Below are 25,259 nucleotides of genomic sequence, written 5' to 3' on the forward strand. Positions count from 1 at the left end.
CAAAAAGTTGGAATGGTGGTTATCTTTAGGGAAAAGAGAGAGTTTTCATTGGAAAGGCAGCTGGGGACTTGTAGGGGTAGAATAATACTGGGTGGGGGGGTTATGCAAGGTTTTGAATTACAGTAATTCATCAATCTTACACTTTCCTTCACGCAGTTTTTCTATATGTGTTATACTTTAAAATTTTTTAAATATTTTTAAATTGTTTAAGAATGAATGGGATACCATTTTGTTTTCACATACTCCAGAACAGTTGGCCAAATGTTGGTATGATCTGGTCCTTATGGAGAATAGAGTGAAAAAACAGTTGTAAATTCCTCGAACTTGGTGGATTTTTTTCAATACATGGGGTTTTGATTTCTGAGTTTCTTTAATGATTATAATTCACTCACATGTTCCATTTCTTATTAAATCACTTGATTATATTTTCACAAAAATTAGTTTGCTTTGTTTTCCATTGAATAAATTAGTTCATAATCTTCTCATATTTTCAATCTGTCATATCCATACTTTTGTCCATTTTTCCATTGCTAATATTATTTATATCTACACCCTTTGAAGGTGATTTTTATTTTCCTCTTTGTACTTCATTTTGTACTGTTTAAGTTTCTTACAAAAAAATCACGTATTGCTTTTATAATCCATAACAGCCTAAGAAGCCTACTTCAGCTTTGGGAGGGGAAAGTCAGGCATCTGGCATTCTTTCACAACGTGAAGCAGCATCTCATGAGGCAACCACTTCACCCTAGTGTCCTAATTAAATATCCAGCATGTCACAAGTCGGGTCTGTGAAAGTGTCCCGTGGTACAGGAAAATGGATGTCATGTGGCACTTTTGGAAATACAAACAATGCGTGTCTAGGAATGATTATCAAAGCAAATGGATTCCCCTTCACATTTGCATCTTGCCCTAGAGAAGCCCCAGCCTTGTGTTGTCTCCAGGACGAGAAGTGTGTTTACCTCAAGTGTTCACTCTCTTGGTCTCCCCCAAATGAGTATTTCATTGTCTCTGGGACCACTGTCTACTAGAATTAAATTTTTGGCAACAGCCTTAGAAAGGTCACTTCCATCAATGGAAGAAAGTAGACTAAGCTATTTCCACCAAACCCTAATGTTCTGAGGGACTGTTGGAACGCAAATATAGGAAAAGTATTTCGTTTTCTTTTTTTTTTATTTTCAATTTTTCATTTAAATTCTCATTAGTTAACATACAGTGTGGTATTGATTTCAGGATTAGAACTCAGTGATTCATCACTTACACAGGACACCCAGTACGCATCCCAACAAATGCCCTCCTTAATCCCCATCACCATCTAGCCCATCCGTCACCCTCCTCCCTCCGTCAACCCTCTGTTTGTTCAAGCAGGAGTCATCTGGGGCTCAACTATGACTTCACATGTGCCATGCCCCTTTAGCTGCATCTTAAGCTTTTATTTTAGATAGAAGTACCACATCATCTCGATTTAGCTTTACCTTGTATTTTAAGCTATAGAGTGTAACAAGTGAAAACGTCATCCTCATAGGTCAGTGTTTACCCGTTTCTTTTCCACTTCTCAAAGGCAGACAGGCTCTCCAACTCATAATCCCATCCCCCCTGTGCCACACAGTCTGCAGCTGCTAGACTGCAAGGTGATTCTGCAAATGACGGGAGCAGTGATGTATCATTTGTAAGGTTCACGGATTGCTCAAAGAGGACTTATCCCAATGTTTCTGAGGTGAATTCCATCCCAGTCACATACATCTCCCAGAGGTTGACTCTGGCCGAGGATTTCGAGACGGCTCATTCCCCAAACTGAAGCTATGAACTTCTTCGGACACACAGCCGTAAAATGTGCTGTGAGCGAGACTCGGGCACAATTTCCAGTATTCATTTGCCTCTGAAAATAACTTGCCTGATCACATAAACAAAGCACCATTTCTCTGATGGATATTAGTGGTTTAATTGTTTGATTCCAGCCAGGAAGAGACGCGTAATTGCATTCACTTCCACAAACTCGCTGGGGTTGGACATTTGTCGAGACTGCCTACATGTAAAGGATGACATCGGTTTATTACCGTAATCTCTTCCTTTGGCAAACGTTAATGAAGAATGAAGCTTTCTCAGTTCAGCATGTCTGCTCTGTGGGCTTTCTTTAGCATGTGATCTCGGTCAGCAAGATCCCCTTCTAAATGACATCCTGGAGGTCATTGTGAAAGTGAACAGCAAAGTTAGGACCAGGACACGACGTCCTCCACTCCCTCAATGCCCAGATGGTTGGAGTAAACACGATAACCTCAGTGCGATCACAATGCTCTTAACTTTCTAAAATTGAACGTTTTCAGCTGCACCCTGCCTTCCTCATCCACACATTAATGTCTTCCTCTAGATGCGTTCGCAGTGTCGCTGCTGAGGAGGAGGGAGAGAATAACACCACAGCTTTCGATAGCATCTGCAGCTGGTTGCTATATATATACACCGGATTTCCGATCCCAGGATGGGCACAACTGACTTCCTTTCATATGGAACAAATTCTCTAAGATTCCAATATGGCAAGTGGAAAACAGAGTTATGAACCCATTTTTAATTCACAGGGAGTTTCAATTTCCTCACTGACACTTGTCCGGAACTTTAATCTGAGCTCTGAAAATTTAGGCATATCTTCAAGTTAAATAGACATTGAAGGTTGAAAACAGGGCAATTACTGTTGAATCATAGGCAAGTTTTATTACAGACTGCAGTAGAGTAAATGTTGTAGAGACAGGTAATAATTTGTACCTGCTATGTACTCAGTAAATATTTGTCGTACTGGATTTAATAACCTGAGGAGCCTGAATAAAGGCAGCTCTCTTCACTCCATCACAGCTGTGGCTTCTCCTGTATTTCTCAGAATCGGACCCCGTCCTCTACCAGACTTTCTAAGGGCATACATTAGCTCCACAAGGAATTCCTACTCTCATTACCATGCGATTTGTCATATTGCACCAATGGGACAGTAAGAACACAGTTATCTACCTGAGGCTGAATTCCTGGTGGCCTTGATTTATGATTCAGAACTCTCAGGGAATATTTTCCCGGAAAATGAACCCTGTTAATGTGTCTGGTGGTAGGAGAGGGGAGAGGGAGTGTGCAGACACAATATACGTTTGTGCAGCGAGAGCTGCGTTCTGTGTTTGTCATTCCAAGTTACTCAGTCTGCAGTTTCCTCTACCTCCCATCGAATCTACACAGAGATGACCTCTGCCATGTTGCACTGTGCTTGTACTACACCACAGGCTTTTACTCGCATCACTCATTTATTTCTTCGGGGAACTCCATTCTGGGTTACACACAGCATGCAGATTCCCACCATCCAGAAAGCGCCCGACTGCCCACTGAGAGAGCGGCGTATATTCATTATGGAATGACTGAGTGAGCATTTACGTTTTGGCATCAGGCACCTGGAATGTTTACTTCCAGCCTTCTCCACCCAACGAGGCAGCATATGCCCCAGCCCAGGGTGGCCCACCGGGGCAGCCAGCGCCCCTCCATCAGGCTGCGAACAGGTCAGTAGACTCCTTGGCTCAGACAGATCCTAAGAGATCCCCTGGCTAGGCTGTGCATGTTTGGAAGACAAGGAAGGACAGGAATATCCCCTGTATATACAGAACAATGTCTCCCATGGACTATTAGCTGAGTGAGTGAAGGTTTTGTGAGTGAGTGAATGAATGAATGGATTAATGAATGAATACGTCTTAGAGTCCTTCTGTTAACAGCGGTTTCTCAGGGGGAAATGTACAAATATTACCTGATGGATTCGAGGCAGATACGTGAAGGAAAAGTCTTCCTGTCCTAACCAAATATTAGTACACAGAACTCTGACATCTGGTTATGACTTTCAAGAGGGACTTTGTATGTCTATTCAGTGAGCACTTGCTGAGTCTCATGAGTCAGAACGAGGAACAAAAAGACGCACTGGCCATGCCTCCGAGTGCAAATCATCTGTTCCAAGCCTCTACCTTTCTTTTCTTGGGCCTTCTTAGGACTGTCCCATGCTGGGTCTCCCCAGTGCTCCCTCACCCCCAATCTTCTTGACCATTACCCTCTCCACCTGCCCTCACCCTATCCTTGAATTAAGAAAGTTATTTCCTGGGACGCCCAGGTAGCTCAGTTGGGTAAGCACCCAACTCTTGATTTCAGCTCAGGTCATGATCTCACGGTTTGTGAGTTCAAGCTCCACTTTGGGCTCTTCATTCAGAGCAAGGAGCCTGATTGGGATTCTCTCTCTCGCTCTCTCTCTCTCTCTGCCCCTTTCCCACTTGTGTGCTCTCTCTCTCTCTCTCAAAATAAATATAAACAAACTTGGGGAGCCTAGGTGGCTCAGTCAGTTGAGCGTCCAACTTCAGCTCAGGTCATGATCTCACGGTCTGTGAGTTCATGCCCCGCGTCGGGCTCTGTGCTGACAGCTGAGAGCCTCGAGCCTGCTTCAGATTCTGTGTCTCCCTCTCTCTTTGTTCCTCCCCCACTCATGCTCTGTCTCTTTCTCTCTTAAAAATAAAGACTAGGGGTGCCTGGGTGGCTCAGTCAGTTAAGCGTCCGACTTCAGCTCAGGTCATGGTCTCACGGTCCGTGAGTTCGAGCCCCGCGTCGGGCTCTGGGCTAATGGCTCAGAGCCTGGAGCCTGCTTCCGATTCTGTGTCTCCCTCTCTCTCTGCCCCTCCCCCGTTCATGCTCTGTCTCTCTCTGTCTCAAAAATAAATAAACGTTAAAAAAAAATAATAAAAAAATAAAGACTAAAAAAAATTTTGTTAATAAATAAATAAAAATAAACTTTAAAAAAAGAAAAAGAAAGGGTTCTTTCCTGTCCTCTCCTTTGGTTCCTGAGGCTCTAGTGACATGGTCAGCTATGCATGGCTGCCTGGAGACTGGCCGGGACTTCTCCAGGTGGGGTCCTCATCCAGGAGCCAATCAGAAATGCAGATTCATGGCCCCACTCCAGGTGTTGTGAGTCAGAAACTCTGGGAGCAAGGCCCCTGATTCAGACATTAGCTAACACTGTGTGAACCCCCACTCTCACCTAATCCCCCAACACCCTCCTGAGACCCTCCCAGGTGAGCAACGTGACTCTGGCCAAGAAGGACAGCCCCGGAGCACAGGACAAGCCCTCGGGAGGCTGTGTCTCCCAGTGGGGGGCTGGGGTGGGGGACATGAAAAGGTCACTGAGCAGCAAGAGTGATGACAGAGAAAGGAAAGGGTCCAATCAGCGGACAGTGGGGACACTGGGTCAGTCAGGATTCCCCAGAGAAACAGAACCAACAGGAGATAGGCATACTTATGATTAACTTTAGGAAATGGCTCACTCCATTGTGAGGGCTAGTAAGTCCAAAATCCCCAGGGCAGGCCCGCAGACCAGAAAGTCAGGTAGGGGGTGATGTGCGGTCTTGAGGCCGAATTCCTTCTCCTGCGGGAAACCTTAGTTTTTACTTTTCAGTGATAGATGAGCCCCACAAAGATAACAGAGGTTAATCTCAACAGACTGTAGGTGTTACCCACCTCTACGAAAGACCTTCATAGCAGCACCTCAGTTAGTACTCAGCCTGGCCCACATGACATGTAAGACTACCCATCACAGACACCAGAGACGGACCTCACTCGCAGTGAGATTTTCTGAGGACCGGGATCGGATAAGACAGTGCAATCTAAGACTGCAATTCCCAGGGGACCAAAGTCCCAGCCGACGCAGAAAACCTGCAGTTTCAGCGTTGAGAGCTCAGCCCAGAGATCACACAGCTAGAGGGTAATGTCAGAGAGATCGATTTTGCTGCCCACACGTGTAATTGAGGTCAACAAATAGTTATTGAACAGCTACTAAAGACACAAAATTAGGCACCTTTTCTATCAGTAGCCAGACCTCATCGCCCACCCTTTCATGGCACAGAGCCAGGCCTGGGTGAGCTGGGCGATCGGCTTTCTCAGGTAGTGAGCATATCTTGTCATCTCAGAAACCGCAGTACCCAGTTCAGGGCTCTGGGCTGAACAGGTGCACAATCAGTGTTTGCTGACTTTCATTCTTAGGATCACTGGTCATTGTTAAGGAGAAAAAAGGTTTCCTCGCTGTGGTTTAGAATGAGTGCCATAAGGCACGAGCAAGAACTTGAACTTGAATGTAAAGTATTTGCTGGAGCTCAAGGAGAAAGGACATGGCTAAACACCCCCGAGCTCACACTGAAGTCTGAAACACAGAGTTTACTTTCATCGGCTACACAGTAATCTCACCCCTTTCACGGAATCCAACATATTTCAAGCACTTGAAGGCAATCCTCAGTTTCTGTCCAGGTTTCAAGCCCACACAGAATATGAAGGGAACAACTTCCTCACCTAGCCCAGCATCTACAGATTGGCGAGGATGATGCTGTACGCAGAAGTAACGCTCTCTGTTGCTGTTAGGTTTTTAACATAAATCATAGTGATTAAAATGCATGGCTATACTTCCTAATTTAATAATGCCCTTGAGGAATAAATGTAAATGGTAACATAAATCCATGAGATTACATTACGCGCTCTGCCTCCAGAATGAAACTCGTAACCTTTTCCTATTACCATGTGGAAGGTTTCCAATTTTGCTCCCCTGCCCCATCTCCCCCAATGAAACAAAGTTCTGCCATCTGGGGACTTTTTCTATAGAGAGTTTTGAGGATCTCTGTAAAAAAAAAAAAAAAAAAGTTATAAATGTGCCATAATTATCTCCTTGTGAAAAGAGAGAAGAGCCTACAATTTATGGTCGGGCATCACACGGCCCTATTTTAGCTGCACACACAGCGCGTAGTAAATAGAAACATCAGCATAGCCGTTTTAGAGGGCTGCTTCAGAAACAAGTTTCTCTTGCATGACCACTCATTCCACTTGAGCAGAACAAATAATAGGGCAAATTAGCAATTTAGTTGTGGAACAGTAGCCAACAGAATCTTATTACAGAAAGAAAGTATCGTGTTCTGGGAAGATGGGTGCCCAGGGTTTATAAATCTGTAAGGGATACCACTTAGTATCTCATTCCATGACATCTGCGATTTCTCGTGCCCTAATCAAAGGCACGAAATCAGTTGGAAAAGCACAAGAACCAGGGGCAACAGAAGACTACTGGGGTGTGGGCCGGATGTGAATAAAAGATCAAATAATTTTTATTGCAGGCTCCAGAGTCTAGTTACATCAGAATTTTACAGAGCTCATGCAGCCCCAAACTAAATTTCAGATTTTTAAATATTTTATTACATTATAGCGACATTAATAGGATTGCACATAAAATGTACTCGTAATTTCGTGACTTCAACAAATCAAATTGCATACATTCGTCCATTTTTCCATCTCGTCCCTGTTACAAAAAAAATAGATCATTTTTGCTTAGCTTAAAGCACACTGCAGTGTGCTTTTTAAATCAATACAGAATGTTTTTAACCCCGCCATTTTGACTCTGAGGATGTGTAGTCTCTATTTATCAATAAAAACATTTTCCTCAGAATTACAGCAACATTAAATGCCATTAAAGCAACACAAACCTCTGATGGGCTCTCAAGATACCTAAGTGAACTGTGCACAGCGTTTCCTTTTTCATAGCACCAATCCCTTTCCACGTAAATTTCACAACACAAATCTGATTCATTGATTTTTTGGTCCCTGTCAAATTTTACAAATTGACATTTTTGCCACTAAGCATTTTCTTAATTGCTCATTATTTCTTCCAGGTCTACTGCTTTTACATGAACTTTCAGCAGCCATCAGTCTTATTTTGTGCTTCTGATTTGCACCAAGTCTAAATCTTCCTAAGAATGTACGCAACCAAAACATCACTGAAGCTATGTTGGTAGACTCCAAACATCGACGTTATTTATACATACGTTACATAAGAAGACTTTTGGTTTTCGTAGCTATAATCGCCCAGGATGGGCTAAAATCCCCCGAATGGATGTTAACAGAGATTACTACACCAGGTCCCTCAGTTGATGTTTTAGGACCCGCCTCAGCTTCGCTCTGAAAACAACAGAGGTGCGGGGGTGCCTGGGTGGCTCAGTCGGTTAAGCATCTGACTCTTGGTTTCATCTCAGGGCATGATCTCACGGTTCATGAGTTTGAGCCCTGCCTTGGGCTCTGCATTGATAGTGCAGATCCTGCTTTAGATTCTGTCTGTCCCTCTCTCTCTACACCTCCCAGGTGTCTGTCTCAAAATAAATAGACTTCAAAAAAAAAAAAAAAGAAAAGAACAGAGGGGGGGCCAACTAGGATCAGACACACACTGTGTGCCTCCAGTCTGAGGCACTATGGCCCAAAGTCACTTTTTTTTTTTTTTTGACAGTATTTAGAGGCACGTGTTGGCACAACGTGGAGAGGAATACTCGGCTAGAGTTATCAAAGGAAGGAGTGTGCTTCCTAACAAGTGAAGGTCCTATTTCTAAAAGAATAAAAGAAAGGAACTTGAATTGAGTCCCCAGTGGAAATGCTACCAAGTGGAAGTACTACCCATGTTGTCTTGTCTTTTAATTGTGGTGAGAACACTTAGATCTACCCTCTGAACAAATGTTTAAGTGTATGATACCGTTAACTATAGACACTGTGTTGTACAGATCTCTCCAGTTTATTCATCTTGTGTAACTGGAATTTTATACCCACTGAACAACTCCCCTCTGCCATCGCCCCAGCCCCTGGAAGCCACTGTTCCATCCCTAGTCCCATGAGCTTGACTGTTTTAGACACTTCCTATAAGTGGAATCGTCAGGATTTGTCCTTTTATGACTGGCTTACTTCACTTAGCATAGTGTCTCCAACGTTCATCCGTGTACAGCAGGATTTCCTCCTGTTTTAAGACTGAAAAATATTCCATTTTATGTATACACCACATTTTCTCTTTCCATTCATCTGTCTGTGGATATTTAGGTTATGTCCGTACCTTGGCTGTTATGAGTAATGAACATGGAGGGGGTCCAAACCTCTTCGAGATCCTGATGTCAATTCCTTTGCGTGTCTACCCGAAGTGGGATTATGATAGCTCTGGAGCATATGGAGGTTCTATTTTTAATTTTTGGAGGACCCTCTATACTGTTTTCCACAGTGGCTGCACCATTTTATATTCCTACCAACAGTGCCCAAGACTCCCGCTGTCTCCACATCTTCGCCAACACTTGCTATCTTCTGTTTTTTTCATTTTAGCCATCCTTGCAGGTGTGAGATAAGACCTCCCTGTGGCTTTGATTTGCATTTCCCTAGTGATTGGTGCTATCGACTCCCTTTTCATACACCTGTTGGCCATACATCTATCAAGTCTTTTGCCCATTTCTCAAATCATGTTATTTTTGCTACTGAGTTGTAGGATGGCCTATTGTCTCCCAGAAGCCTTCTTACGTTGCTTTAGACACTGAGGTCTATAATCTCCCCGGAATGTGTTTTCTGGGAGTGGTATCTTTCTTCCAGACAGCGATCTAGTTGTGCAACATCATCCGTTAAAACCCACCCTTCTCCCCACTGCCCCCATGTCACTGCCCTGATATCATACAACACGTGTCTGTGTCTGTTTCTGAGTTCTGCATTCTGCTCCAAAGTCTCTTCTTGTCTTGCACCAAGGAGCACTCACATGCCTTCTGTGGCTCCTACCAAGTCTTCTTACGCAGTAGAGCAGGCCCTGCCTCCTGGTGCTTCTTTAAAGTGACTGGTTACTCTCAGTTGTTTACATTAATACATATCAGTTTCTGTGATTTAAAGCAGAATTCTTTTAAAGTTTTCTTCCCTATTAGGCAGAATTGGCTTTGTACACATGTTTATTTATGTTATGCTAAACACTCACTTAACGTTCTTTTTCTCAAGTGCTAAATGTTCATGAAGGTCCTCCCACCTGGGGGACCACAGAACATGTGACCATACGCAGCACAGTTAGGCATGGGCTTTAAAGAGCGGGGAACCCTAGCTCTGTTACCAGATGCGAATCTCAGGGCATTTATCCTCTCTGAACCTCAGCTCCTCATTGTAAAATGTTGTTAGCACACCACCTACCCCATGGGGTTTTTAAAGATTTTAAAGATACAGGTAAAGCCTGTTACAAGTGCCCAGCACACAATCAGCTCTCAGTTTTTAAAAATGAAAGTTATTGCTTCATGGTGAATTTCTCACTTTCTCTCCAGCCAACAGCAAGCCAGTAGAGATCAAAGGTGTTTCATCTCAAGTGGATGGGCACTTTTCTGAGTTAGACACATAGAAAGGAATATATTTTTTATACCCATTTCACTGTGACTCAATCATAGGACTCTATGTCAACCAGGGAACAAACATTTGCCTTTGGGGCAATTCCCAGAGTTCATTTCGTAACACCCCAGAGGCCGGAAGGTAAAGTGACAGGGGTCCCCAAGGCCAGCTGTCCAAGCTAGGGCTGAAGCAGTTCGGTAAGACACACGCACAGGTAAACCCGACCGCTGCACATTTCTCACAGCACACGTTCATCCCTGTGCGTCGTGTTCAGGAAGAAAACACAATTTCACGTGCACCTGAAATGATGGATGTGTGAGCCCGAGTGCCGGCTTAAGCACCTTTGTTTCTCCTGTTCTGCAGGGCCCATCGCTGTTTATAGCTGTGCCCACACCAGCCCTTTCCTCCAGGACCTTCCCGGGGGGACTGGCGGACTTTGCAGGGGTGAGCCTGGGAGAGGCATCCTGCTGTCCCCTTCCTCTCCCCGTGCGTGATCCTCCCGAGCTGTGCTCAGTGCAGGTGGCTTTCAGCCCCCGTGGCTTCTGCAGCCCAGGTCTTGTGTAATGGAAGTGCGGAGAAAATCCAGATGTTTCTTATTCCTTGAAGCCGCTGGATGCTACAAAACAATTCAACCACGTTGAAGCTGGATGATGGAACATCCTACATACGACGTACCCTGGTGTGCGGGACCCACACTTCAACATCCAGCTTTGGATGATTTTCGCATGTGAACATTTTCTTTCTGCAGGGTTACTGTCATTGGACTTGTAAGAGCTGAATGACAAAGACACGGCAGTCAAGCCACACACAAAAATCACCTTTACGTAGGCTGGTCAGATCTCTGGTCTGATTTTAAATGAGAAACGATTTTACATCTGGAGTACATTTGACATAAAAATATGTCCCCCCTTATTCTACACTAGTGGTAGGCATATTAAGTTTGCACCTGTTACTTTTCTTGAATTGATTTAGCTCCGTGAGCCTCGATCCTCTCGTTGTATTTAAGACATCCAGCCTAATTCCTCTTGCTTTTCAGACGAAAGGCTTCCTCTCAGACAAAGGCGTATGATCACTAAATGCTTTTATCTTATGTGTCTGACAATTTAATGTCACTACATAAAACACTAAGATGGCCAGTCCCCGAAAAGGTTTATTACTTATGTTGGGCATGATGTGGGAGATTTATGACACATACTAGTATGTCTTAACTCTTGAGAAATGTCTCCACTTCGCCCATTGTTGATTCCTACAGCCATGAAGTCAGATCGAACAAAGTGGGCACCTGCAGCAGGGCGGGTGGGGAGGGCTCCTGGTGAGGGAGGAAGCATGTACGGAGGGTGGTGAGGACATCCACGCCGAGGAGAGGCCGTAAGCGGTTGGTTTTGCCGTGGTCTGGGGCTTTTCTTAATGCTGCGGTGAGCCGGTCTCGAGCCTGGAGGCAGATCGGTCCCCTTCCTGAGCGACTGGTTAAGTCCACATCCCACCCACTTCCTTTACCAGAAGGGCTCTCACCCTCCGGTGCCACAATGCACCTGCCCGAGTGGCCCTGGTCCAGGAACCAGATAAGCAAGGACTGCCCCTGTGTCAGATGATTATTCGAGTGCGCCAGTCCACGAGGAGCCTTCCAAACCTAGCTATCCCTACCCTGCCTTTCGTTCAAAAGATGCCCTTCCGGCTCCAGCTTGTTGTCACCCTGTCCCCAGGTACAGCTCCCCGCAGGGCCCTGCCCGGCAGCCCTCCCTCAGGCCGAGTGGCCTTTTACCTATCTGAGCATCAGTATGCCGTGTCCCAGAATCCAGAGACCCTGAAATCGTACCAACTGGTGGCCATACCATGATGCCTCTGGACCCACGTGGGGAGAGGGGGCCGCCGAGGCACGGCGTGTCGGGGCCTGGCAGAGCGTGCAGTCAGTGTGAGAAGGAGGCATCTGGCCAGAGGGCAGCAACGGAGAATGGGCTCAAGTGCTGTCATTCCAGGGGCGCCCGGGGGCGGGGTGGGGGGCTCAGTCAGCTAAGTGTGTGACTCTTGCTTTCAGCTCAGGACATGATCTCACAGTTCGTGAGTGCGAGCCCTGCGTCAGGGCTCTGTGCTCTCTCCCTCGCTCGCTCTCAAAAATAAATGAACATTTTAAAAACATAAAGTGCTGTCTTTCCAGGTTCCTCCACCGCGAACGCACTGTTCTGTCCTCTGCAACAGCGAGTCCCTTGTGGCGAGACGCTCTGAGACCACGTCCCTAACTTGTTCCTCCTCCTACCTTCACCCACACATTTAGCATCCATTGAAGATTCTTTGCCTCAAAGAATCTACCACAGTTTTGCCAAATGGTGAGGATGAAAAGCTTTTTGAAAACTAAAAAGAACCTCAGAGACTTTTGTGCAGGACTTGAAAACTAAAGCCGCAGGGCCAAGTTCAGCCCGCTGCCTGTTCTAGTAAATAAAGGTTTCTGGAACATACCAGGCCCACTCACGTGTGCACCGTCTGTAGCTGATTTCACGCTGCAGTGACTCAGCCGAGTGGAGGCAACGGTCGCCGTTATGTCTCGCAAAGACTAGACTATTATTGGGCCCTTTGTGGAAAAGGGTTTGCCAACCCTTGTTTTTAGGAAAATACTGCGTTTGTGAGACAGATACAGAAGGTTTGACAACTAGAAAAATGATTCTTATAAAAACCTGAGCAGATCATCAAAATAAAAAAGAAAATTCAACGGAAACATTAAAAAGCCAAATTGAGACAATATTACAGAAGCAGAACACAAGAGTAAGACAGAAGGTTGGAAAGACGAGAGGATCCAAAAAGGATGATGACTAATAAAAGTTACAGAAAAAGATGAGAGAGAAAATAACAAAATTTTTTAATCCAGAATTAAAGTACAAAAATTCTTAAAATGACCCATAATGAATGAAAAAGATTTACTCCAAGGCACATTCTCTTGAAATTTTAAAATACCAAGAAAGAAAAGTGAATTCTAAAAACTTCCAGAGACGGAAGAAAAAAGGGTCACACACGAAGGAAGGACAATCAAAATGGCATCATCTCTAACAATAACAGCGTTAAGATAAAAAGCCATGAAAAAAATGTCTTCACATTCTAAGAGAAAATATTTGTTATCCTACCATTTGTACCCCATTAAACTATCCAGTAGACATTTTCAGGAATTTGTAGATTTAAAATGTGTCTCCCGTGTCTCTTTTCTTAGCTGCATGAGAATGTGCACCACTGAAAAAGGGGCAGAAATCAAGAAAGAGGAAGGTAAGACTCCATAAAACAAGATTCTCACAGGAAACTTCCCAGGATGAGAGCCATCTAGCAAGGCTAGAAAGAAGTTTAAAACAAATAGAGGCAGAACTCTGAAAATGAAACAGCCTGGGCAAAAAAACAGAATTCATAGATTATTTGATACGATTGATTTAGAGAAAAGAAAAACCACTGAAAAAAACTGACCAACATAGTAAAGACTGAACAGAACTTTTAAGAAAATTTTCGGTTCACTAAAACCATGTAAGAAAAATAGGAGGGCAGGGGCGCCTGGGTGGCGCAGTCGGTTAAGCGCCCGACTTCAGCCAGGTCACGATCTCGCGGTCCGTGAGTTTGAGCCCCGCATCAGGCTCTGGGCTGATGGCTCGGAGCCTGGAGTCTGTTTCCAATTCTGTGTCTCCCTCTCTCTCTGCCCCTCCCCCGTTCATGCTCTGTCTCTCTCTGTCCCAAAAATAAATAAAAAACGTTGAGAAAAAAAAAAATTTTAAATAAAAAAAAAAGAAAGAAAGAAAAATAGGAGGGCAGTTATTCTTCCAAGAAAAATACAAAGTTGTAAAAGAAAGAAGCGTGTAACTCTATGTGACTCTGCAGACAATGGTAACACAGCCATAATCAACAAACCATAACAACTGTTATAAACCTGCTGTATTTGGTATGATGCAAGAGGGGACGTGGCTGGAGTAAAAGGGCTCTATTTTATCTACCTTAGGTCAATAGGTGTCTACAACAGACAAATCCAGAAACCGCCAGAGAAGAATATTATTTAGAAAAATGTAGACAAATCTCAGAAGAAACGGCTTTTGAACATTATCTCAGACCCATGAAAGGGCAGGTGGGGTCAGGGAGGAGTCTTCCAGCAACATCTGGTGACCCGTGGCACACACACGTTGTTCTGATGAGACACCCACAGTCGCCCTGTGAACGTCCCTCCTCCGGCTCGCTTCTCCTTGCCCAGCACTGCCCAAAGTTAGCTCAGAGTGAAGGGCGCCCAGGCTCATCCAGTCAGAATTCATCCCTGCCTCCTTCGTGCTCCCATAGCTGCTGCTATGTTTCCTATAATAATTTCTGTTGATTCAACAAATAGTATTATGAGCCTGGCATCCTGTTAGGTGCTAGAGATAAGAGTTGCAAACCAGACAGCACAGTCCTGCTCACGAGACGAGCAGCCTGGCGGGAAGACAGACACTGCGCACACATTCGATTCAACATGGCCAAGAGTTATAACGAGATGCTCCAGCCTAGGAGTTCCCCGCAGCACTGCCATCCCAGAAGTACCCGGCTTCCCATCCCATCCCAATACTGTTCCACTGTGGGTAAAGGCAACAGTGCCCTTCCTCTGGCTCCACCTCGCTTCCTGTGTTTCCAGGACACCCGGACCCTCTACCATTTAACCCAGTGAGTTCCAGGAGTCACCACACACCGTTCTGTGCTCGTTTTCCAGTTCCATCCTGCGGGTGACACGTGACTTCTGCCACCTGCCTCTCGTGACATCTGGTCCTCCGCACTGTCCAAGCCACTGCCCCTCCACCAACCCCCCAACGCTCACCCAGGCGAGGCAAGTGCTCCACACCCTGCTGGTGGTGCCACGAAATGACACCATCCCTCGCTCTCAGCTCTGACACAGATTTCAGGTTTCTCCCTTCCCAGGGCCCCTGAGGTCGGGACGGCAGGGACGGAGTCAGGACGGGAGTCTTTTGTACTGTCGCATTTCTTTGCCCAAGAACCTGATATCTGCCCCGGATCTTTTATTGCACACGCACACACGCACGTACTTCAAAAGAGCGGATCAGATTGCTCAGGAGGAGAAAAACAGAAAAAGACAGGAGGGGGAGCTCCCCCCAGCAAGACTAACAAAGCATTCCAAAAGTCACTGCTGGGAGGAACCTTAAGTGGGTGATAAAAACATGATCAAAAATAATCTATACAATCTTAAACTAATTTAGAGCCAAATCCCTAAAAAAGCTACATATGCTTAAATACATGTTACCTCTATTTAAAGCCCAAGTACCTGTCAGTTCTCTGAAGACATCTCTGCATAGGATGTGCTCACTACTAACTTAGCGCCTCCACTAACATGGGGGGGGGGGGGGCGTTACCGCGTTTGTATCACACTTTGCTCTTAAGCAGCAACAGTTTGTCCTGATGATTTCAGATACATCTTCCCCTATGCAGTAGGTATTTTACTTTGTTTCATCAAATATTAACGTGGTTGCTGAATGCCAGGAACACAGCACTTTCTAAGTTTAATGAGGTTCATATTTATATACATTTTCTTATTTGAGGTTCTACCCAATAAGGGAAATAAAAACCTATCTATACAACACAAACACGCACACACAGTGATCACACATGCACATATACACATGCACACAGAGTGATCACACACACATATATACACAGGGCGATCACACATGTATACACACACGCAGTGATCACACAGGCACACACATACACACACGCACAGTGATCACACACTTACACATATACACATGCACAGAGTGATCAAACATACACATACACACGTGCAGTGATCACACACGTGCATACACAGTAATCACACATATGCACGGTGATCACACATGCACATACACACACACAGAGTGATCACACACACATATATACACAGGGCGATCACACATGTATACACACACGCAGTGATCACACACGCACACACATACACACACGCACAGTGATCACACACTTACACATATACACATGCACAGAGTGATCAAACATACACATACACACGTGCAGTGATCACACACGTGCATACACAGTAATCACACATATGCACAGTGATCACACATGCACATACACACACAGAGTGATCACACACACATATACATGCACAGTGATCACACAATCATATGCGTCAGAAGAATTCCTTGCTTTTTAAGTTGTATGGCAGAAGAGAAGCAGATATCTTGTTTCTTATTTTGTATGAATTTTCATTGGGACGTTTTTCAATTTTAACTTGGTCCTCTACACATTAGCTTGAAAATGACCCAGGAATCACAACTTCTAATGTGAAAGAAAAAGGCACAAACAGACTACTACTTTATTTTAACTCCCAACACCAAGAACAGAACGATTAGTCCAAGATAAACGAACAGCGACACTGATCCGCCACCGCTGCCAGCACTCAGTATGCCGTCCCAAACCAGTGGTTTATTTTCGCTACCCTCAGGTACAGGACCAGGCTGACGATGAAGTACTCTTCTGTCTCTTTGATCCACACCAGCTCCACGTGCACTTTGCCTTCCGAGTCCACATAGTCAACACAGGAAGTCTGTCCCAAGAAGCTGGGACCGTCAGAGGGCCCCAAAGCCCTCATGCAAACCGGAGAACTGAAACACCAAAACGGTTTCCCATATTCATCCAAAAGAGTTATGTCCATTATAGAACAACTCTACAAAATAAACACAAACATTCATAAGTGTAAGGGAAAAACGGCCAATTAGACCTGCTTTCCGGGTCTGATTGATATGTGCCTGCAGGGACAAACGAAGCCATGTCGTGAAGGACGGAGTGGGAGGGGAGGGAGACGAGAAAAGAGAACAGAACGGCAGGCGGAGGCAGAGTGCACACCGAGAGCGTGAAGGACGAGCAGCGGGTGGGGTGAGGGGCACCAGGGGACGGGGTCACGAGGGCGGCGGGCCAGCTCGCCCTCATCACCTCCACCACGCGTGTCCGATGCACAACAGAGCGATAAATGGGGGTGGGAGCGGTGACGCAGCACGGGGATGTTGGTGGTCCTTACACGCCCCCCCTGCTACCCCTTCCCTCGTCTGGCACCAGTTCACTCCCTGCAGGCAGCCGGGTCACACGGGGGAAGTTCGAGACGGACAGACAGCCTCCGCCGGTCTTCCCCTTCCCAGACTCAGCGGATGAGACCCAGACCCCGCTTCACAGACACAGAGGCCCCCTCCTCCTCTCCTCTGCACTTGACTCCCCATCCAGTCCCAGGAAGCGGCTCCTTTCCCATTTGGTTCCTTCTCCATAACAAATCACTTCTCTCCTGGGGAGGGGGAGAGGAGGGGGGAAGTGTTTTATAACCTCCCTCAAATCCTCCTCTACCTACCTTCTGCCTTTCTCCTCAAGAGAACTGTTTCCAATTACCCTTCCCCAAATCTGTCTCTCTCAACATGAACTTCTAGAATGTACACATCCAAGCAGTAGGCAGAACCCACCTTCCCTGCAGGGCAAGTACGTTCTCCCCACCTGCACCCCCTTTGCCGAAGAACTCTGCAGCGTCAAAGACTGAGGTCAGACGTGGGGTGTCGGGTTCTCCCAAGGTGCCCGACCCCCTCAATCACCCAGGCCGCTGCAGCACGGTCAGCAAACTGGCCAGCCAACGCATCTCGTGGGGGGCAGGGAGGGGGGCACAGCCATCACCACACATGAGCCTGTGACGCACCCATCAACCACGGTTATACTCAAATCTCTAGCTTGAATTAAAATGGATTTAGAAGTGAGGTTCAGATAAACATTAAAAACGCCAAGGCAATGAAAGGCTAAAGTAAAGGAAAAGACAGAAGAAAAGCCTTAGCAAAGGACACCCCGTCAGCCGGCACGTCTGAGAGGAACAGAGAGAAGGCAGAGCGGGACAGGTTTCGTTCCGAGCGTCACTGAATCAGACCGAAGACTGAAGCAGGGCTCCCACCCTGGCTGTCAGAACGGTCTGTAAACCAGTATGGCGGCCAGTTACCGAGCAGCTGTCGTGTGGGGACTCAGGACTGACATCAGCCACTGCAGGCGTCTCTAAAATGTATTTGAGATCATAATCTGACTCTAATAAAGAAAAAGAGGGGCGCCTGGGTGGCTCAGTGGGTTGAGCGTCTGACTCTTGATTTCAGCTCAGGTCACGATCCCAGGGTTCACGGGATCAAGCCCCACATGGGGCTGTCAGCTGGAGCCTGTTGGGATTCTCTTTCTCCCTCTCTCTCTCTGCCTCTCCCATGCTCATGCTCTCTTTCTCTCTCAAAATAAATAAATATACAGAGAGAGAGAGAGAGAGAGAGAGAGAGAGAGAGAGAGAGAGAGAGACACACAAAGAAATAGAGTGTGAACGGGGAGGGGCGGAGAGAGAGAGGGAGACACAGTATCCGAAGCAGGTTCCAGGCTCGGAGCTGTCAGCACAGAGCCCGACGCGGGGCTCAAACTCACCACCGTGAGACCATGACCTGAGCCGAAGTCAGAAGCTTAACCCACTGAGCCACCAGGCACACCCGATAATTAACTGCTTTGAATGCTTGGTCTCAGTCATCATCAGTAATTGTTCTAACTTGTACGGCAGAAAAAAGCCATGTTAGTGGAGACAGATCCCACTGGCTCACTGGAATATGAGAATGCTATTCATCCCACAAGATAAAGATGGCGAACAGGGAGAAGCAGGGGCGGCCATGGGCACAAGATCACAGAAGAGAACAAAACGAAGTTACAAGGGCTCTCACGCTCCTCCACCTCCTCCTCCTCCTGCCAACTCCCTCCGTCCCTGCCAACCCCCAACCACTAAATAAACTCTCCCGTCCATGTGGCTAACTTCTGATGAGACACCAATTAATGTCACTGTTCAAGGAAGGGTATTCACGGAAGTATCTGTATCCTGACTTTTAACGTGGTGTATGAGCATTTAAGATGTTGAATAAATGCTACTTGCCTGGTCCGACCGGGAGCACCACTCTTTTTCCACAAGACAGACAGACAGAGGGGCTTCAGGGGGGCAAGGGTACAAGAATGTGCTGCAAGCCTGCCCCCCTCCCCACACTCAACGAAAAACAGAAGGCACTCAACAGGCACCTGTTGAATGCATCGACTGTCGGTGCCCAAGAGAAAGTGCACATATCTTCAGACATTAGAACAGTCAAACTAGGACTTCAAAAGCAGGATCACAGATATACATCAACAGACTTCTTTTATCATACAGAAACCAGGTTACATTAAGAAAATTAAACAACAAATTACCTTTATACAGCCATCAAAAATATCAGTTCTCCAAGAGAGGCCAACTTTTCCAATAAGAGGTAGGTGTTCTGTGTTATTTTTAAAACTTATAACAACAATCTTCACATATCCATCTTCAATGTACCCTGAAAAGATTTAAGAGTTTTACAATTACGACATGCCCATGCAGGACAAGTCAGGACTCTTCAGGCAGGCTGCTTCATAAAGAAGGCCTCATGGGGCTGAGGCCCAGGTTCGGGCATGTGGCCTGAGGCCAGTGATGATCAGACATGATCTGAAAGGTGAGTCAGGGAGACACCTGGGGTGCACCTGGATGTCCACCTGTCACCAAGAGGGAGATTGCTAAGGAGGCAGGGGTCCTTCTGATTTGATTACACCCACGGTGCTAAAAACGGTAAAGGAGAATTGTGCAGCTTAGGATAGCAGAAGCCAAAGTGGTCCAGAAAGGACACTGAACGGGGGGGTCAAGGAGGGCAATGGGCCGGACTGAGGAGTTTTGAGAGCCGGGGCCCACGGACGAGATTCAGAGCCGCGCGCACACGCTTCCTGGTGGGTGAGCATCGTTGCACACACAGCAGCCGGAGGGCAGACACCCGGCCCCCTGTGACCAGCGAAGCGCTAAGAGCAGCCTGGTCACGGTCAAGAGCCCCGCACGACCCCGCTGCCATGTCCCACTCTCCCAGGCCCTGTGCTCTGTGCTCGGGACTCCCGGTACCACCGGGTGTCCCGTGACAAGCAGCTTGGCACATCACTGCCCGCACCCGGAAAGTGACTGCCGAACGTGCCGCTCCTTCGCAGGCCACAAGCTTTCTGAGACACACCTGCACTGGGTAAGAGGTGAGTCCTGGGGCAGAGCAGACGGAAGAACAGAGGGGAGCGGACGCTCTTTGGCCCAAGGTGGGTGACTGCGGGGGACAGAAGGAAGCCCACGGAAGCTGTCTGCGGAGCCCAAGCGCTGCCCTAGACATCCTGGACCATGTGGTCACCGAGCGGAGCTTGAGCGCTGCTTCGCCAGCGGCCCCCTGGGCGACACATCCCCTCGGAGCAGAGCTCCCAGTCCTGCAGCAGGGTGCCGGGAGCCCTTCTGCAGCAAGGACAGAGGCAGCCCACAGCCCCCCCAGTCCCCTCCTCCACTGAGCGACTAGCAAGAACCGTGCGGTGTCCCACCCCCCCCCCCCACCTTCTCCCCAGGTGCAGGAGTGCATGCCACAGGACACTGACCCTTCCCAGGCAACGCTCTGCTGTCACCTCGGCAGGGCTCCATGCAAGCGGGGGGGAGAGCTGCGAGAAGCGGGGCCTCAGAGGAGACGCAGTAATGACATTCGGAATGGACCAGATGCGGCTCTGCTCCGCTCTGTATTACTGCACAGCCATGTGCAAAATCGAGAGAGACCTCCGACCGGCTGGCATGTGTCCTGGCAGCCAGACGACGCCATACAGAAAACCGCGAGTTCATTTTCCATGTGGCTTGTCCTCAGGACACTGCAGAAAATGGACCCCGAAGAACAGTAGCCCGTAACAGCTCAGTGGCAATTGTCTAAGCTAATAAACATGAAATCTCTGTGGAAGCAAGGGCTGCTGGTATTTTATTACCAAATATTCTCCCACTTTAGAACAACTTTAACATTTGCCGTATCTTGAAAGGTCAGGGCTCTTTCTACACACTCTGTAAGTGCCTGTATCTATAGGAGAAAAAGGTGAGGCCCTCCCCACAGTTAAACAATCCGCACACAGAACGTATGTGAAAACGTGTATCTATAAAATAGGTAATATTTTTGAGTACTTAGTGTACATGAAGCATTATGTTAAGCGCTTTATGCACGGTAGCTCAAGACATCTTAAGATACTACTATGAATGAGGCATTGTATGTTCTGAATTCACAGGTGAGAGAACTACACACGGGTTAACAGTACCTCGCGCAAGGTCATGCCAGTCATAAATGCAGAAACATGATTCAAACGCTGTTATGTGTCTAGAGTCTTTCTTACAACAGATTAACACATATACCAAAGGGGGAAACATAGTCACCTATTTGCTTAAACACTAGCTGAGAATTTACAATATAGATTTAAATTCTCATGAAATCTTGCTTTCGTGTTACTGCCAGTAGAGAAAAACCTATAAATTAGCAGACGACATATGCTGGGGAATCACTTATGGCTCCTCCTCCAAATTTGTGGTAATCCCTCCAGCTGGGAGTCCAGTGCTCACCTATCTCCTCCCCTCCCCAACCTTCCTATAACAAGGCCATAGTGGCCAGAGTTCCTTCTCTGTGAGATAATGTACCCTTAGCGAGTTCCTGTGTTGCTTAAATCATTCAGAATAAATTCTGTTGTTGGAAATTCCAACTTTAACCTACCAAAACACAAGACCATCCCCAAAATGCAGACAAATTAAATTCGAGGCTCACTGCCCTTGGCTTCCAGTGACATTCAGTTACAGGCATGGCTTTTAGAGTCATAAAGGCCTCATTCCAAACCCTGCCCAGCCATTTACTAGCTGTGTAACCATGGTCAAGCTCTAAGCTGAGTAAAATAAGAACACACAGAGAAGGTACTTTATAAGGCTTTGTGAACACTAATGTAACTAATAATATATATTAACATTAAAGGGTAGATTATTATATATCCCAGGCTAAATGTGCTAAGCACCTTAGATGCACTATATCAACAATAATACTCTATCTAAAGAGTCAAGCCTACAGCAGAGGAGACAAAAGATGTGTACCATGTACGTGGATTGCAAGACTCAATAATTATTGAGACATCCATTTACCCAAATGATCTACAGATTCAATGCAATCCTAATCATAAACCCAGGAGACATTTTAGTTAATAATTTATAAATATTAAACATAGAAAAATAAATAATAAAAATTAACAAGCTGCTTCTAAAATTCACATGGAAATACTAAGGACCTAAAATAGCCACACGATCTTAAGAAGAAAAAAAAAGTTGACTTCTAGACTTACTATAGATGTACAGCAATGAAGACACACAAGAACAGAACAGATGGGTCCAAAAACAGACCAATACTCTTACTGGAAGTTGACCTCTGACAAAGACATCGAGATAATTTAATGAGAAAATCTTTTCACAAATGGTGCAAATACCTTCTTATCAATATGGAAAAACAGAATGAACCTCATCCCTTACCTTATACTTTACACAAAAATTAATTAGGGTTGGATAACAGACCTAAATATAAAAGTTAAAACCATAATACAACTTGAAGAAAGAAAGCATACCTCTATAACCTGGGGTAGAAAAAGTTTTTAAGACCAAAAAAAAAAAAAAAAAACAAAACAAAACAAAAAAAAAATTTTAAAAACCTGATAAATTAGATTTCATCCAAATGTGAAACTTCTGGTCATTAAAGCATATCATTAAGAGTCAAGAACATACAATGGGGAAAGGATGGTCTCTTCAATGAATGGAGTTGGGAAAACTGGATAGCCACATGCAAAAAAAATAAAAATAAAACTGGATCCCTTATCTTACACCATATACAAAATTAACTCAAAATGCATTCAGACTTGAATGTAAGAAACCATACCAGAAACCATAAAACTCCTAGAAAAAAATAATAATAAGCTCCTTGACATAGGTCTTGGTGATACATTTTGGGATCTGACTCCAAAAGCAAAGGCAACAAAAGCAAAAATAAACAAATGGGACTCCATCGAACTAAAAAGCTTCCGCACAGCATAGGAAACCATCAACAAAGTGAAAAGACAACCTACCGAATGGAAGAAAATATCTGCAAATAATATGGGCAACAAGGGGTTAACATGCAAAATACATAAAGAACTCATAAAACTCAATGTCAAAAGAAAATCCAATTTAAAAATGGGCAGAGAATCTGGGTAGACATTTTCCCAAAGAAGACATCCAGATGTCCAACAGACACATGGAAAGATGCTCGACATCACTCATCACCAGAGAATCAAATCAAAACCACTATGAGGTATCTCCTCACACCTGTCAGAATGGCAATTAAAAAAACAAAAAACAAAAAAAAAAAAACAGGAAATAACAAGTACTGGTGAGGATGTGGAGAAAGGAGAACCCTCGTGCACTGTTGGTGGTAATTACCTACATTAATTCATCCTCTCCACCATGGAAAACAGTATAGATGTTCCTCAAAATTGTTTTTAAAAAATTACTATGTAATCTAGAAATTCCACTTCTGGATATTTGTCCAAAGGAAATATAATCACTAGCTCAAAAAACAAATCTTAGCATTGCATTATTCACTAAGGCATGATTTATAACAACCTAGGCATGAAAACAACCTAAGTGTCCATCAACAGACAAATGGATAAAAATATGTAATACACACACACACACACACACACACACACACGAAATGGAATATTCGGCCATAAAAAAGAAGGAAATCCTTTATTTGCAATGACATGGATGGACCCAAAGAACATTATGCTAAGTGACACAAGCCAGACACAGAAAGACAAATATGTGGATTTCACTTACATGTGTAATCCGAAAAACAAAAGAAATAAATACAGAGAACAGAATGATTGCTGCCAGAGGGGAGGAGTGGATGAAATGAGTGAAGCAGGTGAAGAGACACAAACTTAATGGTTATAAAATAAGTGAGTACAGCACGGGGACTATAGTCAAATATTGGTAGAGCATACTTGAAAGTTGCCAGAAGAGTAAATCCTACAATTTTCTATATGGTGACAGATGGTAACTAGACTTATGATAGTGATCATTTCAGACTGTGTGAATATCCAATCATTATACTGTACACCAGAAAGTCATGTAATATGTCAATTATACCTTAATGAACAAAATTTTTAAGATACCTTGAAGACAATGAGTAAGCCAGCCACAGACTGTGAAAAGATACTTGCAGAACATTTATCCGCCAAGGGACTGGCATTCAGAAAACACAAAAAAGTCATGTAATTCACAAATAAAGAGTTAACTGTTTTTAAAAAGGCAAAAGGATTCACACACACTTCAAAAAGATATGAAAATGGCCAAGAGGCACACGAAAAGGTGCTCACCACTACTGGCCATCAGGGAGACGCAAATCAAAGCCACGAAGTCCTGATCCTACTCCCACAGGCTGGAATGACTAAAATTTAAAAGACTAATAACATCAAATGTTGGTGGGATATGGAACAACCATATAACCATACTGTATGCTGCTGGGGGGGAGGGGGTATAAAATGGTACAAACACTGTAAAAAATATTTGGTAATTTCTCATACATAAAATTTTCTTATACATAGAAAAATGTCTGGCAATTTTTAATACATAAACTCTCCCTGGAGAGGAGGAGCCAAGATGGCAGAACAACAAGGAAATTTTCTGTGTGTCTCGCGTCCATGAAATAGAGCCAGACCAACACTAAACATCCTACACACCTAGAAAACCGACTGGAGGACTAACACAACAATCTGCACAACCTGAACCACAGAATTCAGCAGGTACGCGGTGCAGAGAAGTGAACTTGGGGAGCGAGAAGGCGCAGGAAGGGAGGTGCTTTTGCAAGCGGAGAGAGGAGAGAGAGGGGAGGGGGAGGGGAGAATACGGGCAAAGCCCCCCTCCCCAAAGGCAGCTGGAGAGAAAGTGGAAAATTGGAAACAGCTGCAGGGACTAAACTAAAAAGGGAGAAAGGAGAGGGTTTCAATTCCGTTAAGACTGCAAACAAGGGGAGCGCAAAGGCTGCAACTCCGCAGCTCCCTACCTGGCGGTGCTCTGGTGGGAAGGGCGGATCCCCAGGAACAGAGTGGGGTCCGGGAGGTTTTCGGGCCACACGGGGAAAAGCGGTTCCGCTGCTGGAAGGACATTTGGTAGAGACTGTTGAAGCCACCTGGACCCGGCA

At 45.4% G+C, this 25,259-nt stretch overlaps 1 protein-coding gene across 21 annotated transcripts in view; it reads right to left on the reverse strand.

Moving 5' to 3' along the window:
- Positions 1–25,259, reverse strand: part of FBXO15 (F-box protein 15) — a 154,180-nt gene that overhangs the window by 85,022 nt on the left and 43,899 nt on the right. For 12 of the 21 annotated variants that reach the window (XR_006209662.1, XR_006209661.1, XR_006209670.1 and 9 more), the window contains exon 9: positions 19,399–19,523. Coding sequence is in view for 11 of the 21 variants with exons in the window: in XM_042961395.1 (XP_042817329.1) it covers positions 19,399–19,523 (125 nt within the window). In the remaining 10 variants the exon portion in view is untranslated. Of the gene's footprint in view, positions 1–6,469; positions 6,656–11,326; positions 11,612–16,461; positions 16,844–19,398; positions 19,524–25,259 lie in introns of those variants that run through there. The other 9 variants (XM_042961393.1, XM_042961392.1, XM_042961391.1 and 6 more) reach the window with 4 other exon arrangements.

This window comes from Panthera tigris, chromosome D3 (genome assembly GCF_018350195.1).
Source record: "Panthera tigris isolate Pti1 chromosome D3, P.tigris_Pti1_mat1.1, whole genome shotgun sequence".
Taxonomy (NCBI): Eukaryota; Metazoa; Chordata; class Mammalia; order Carnivora; family Felidae; genus Panthera; species Panthera tigris.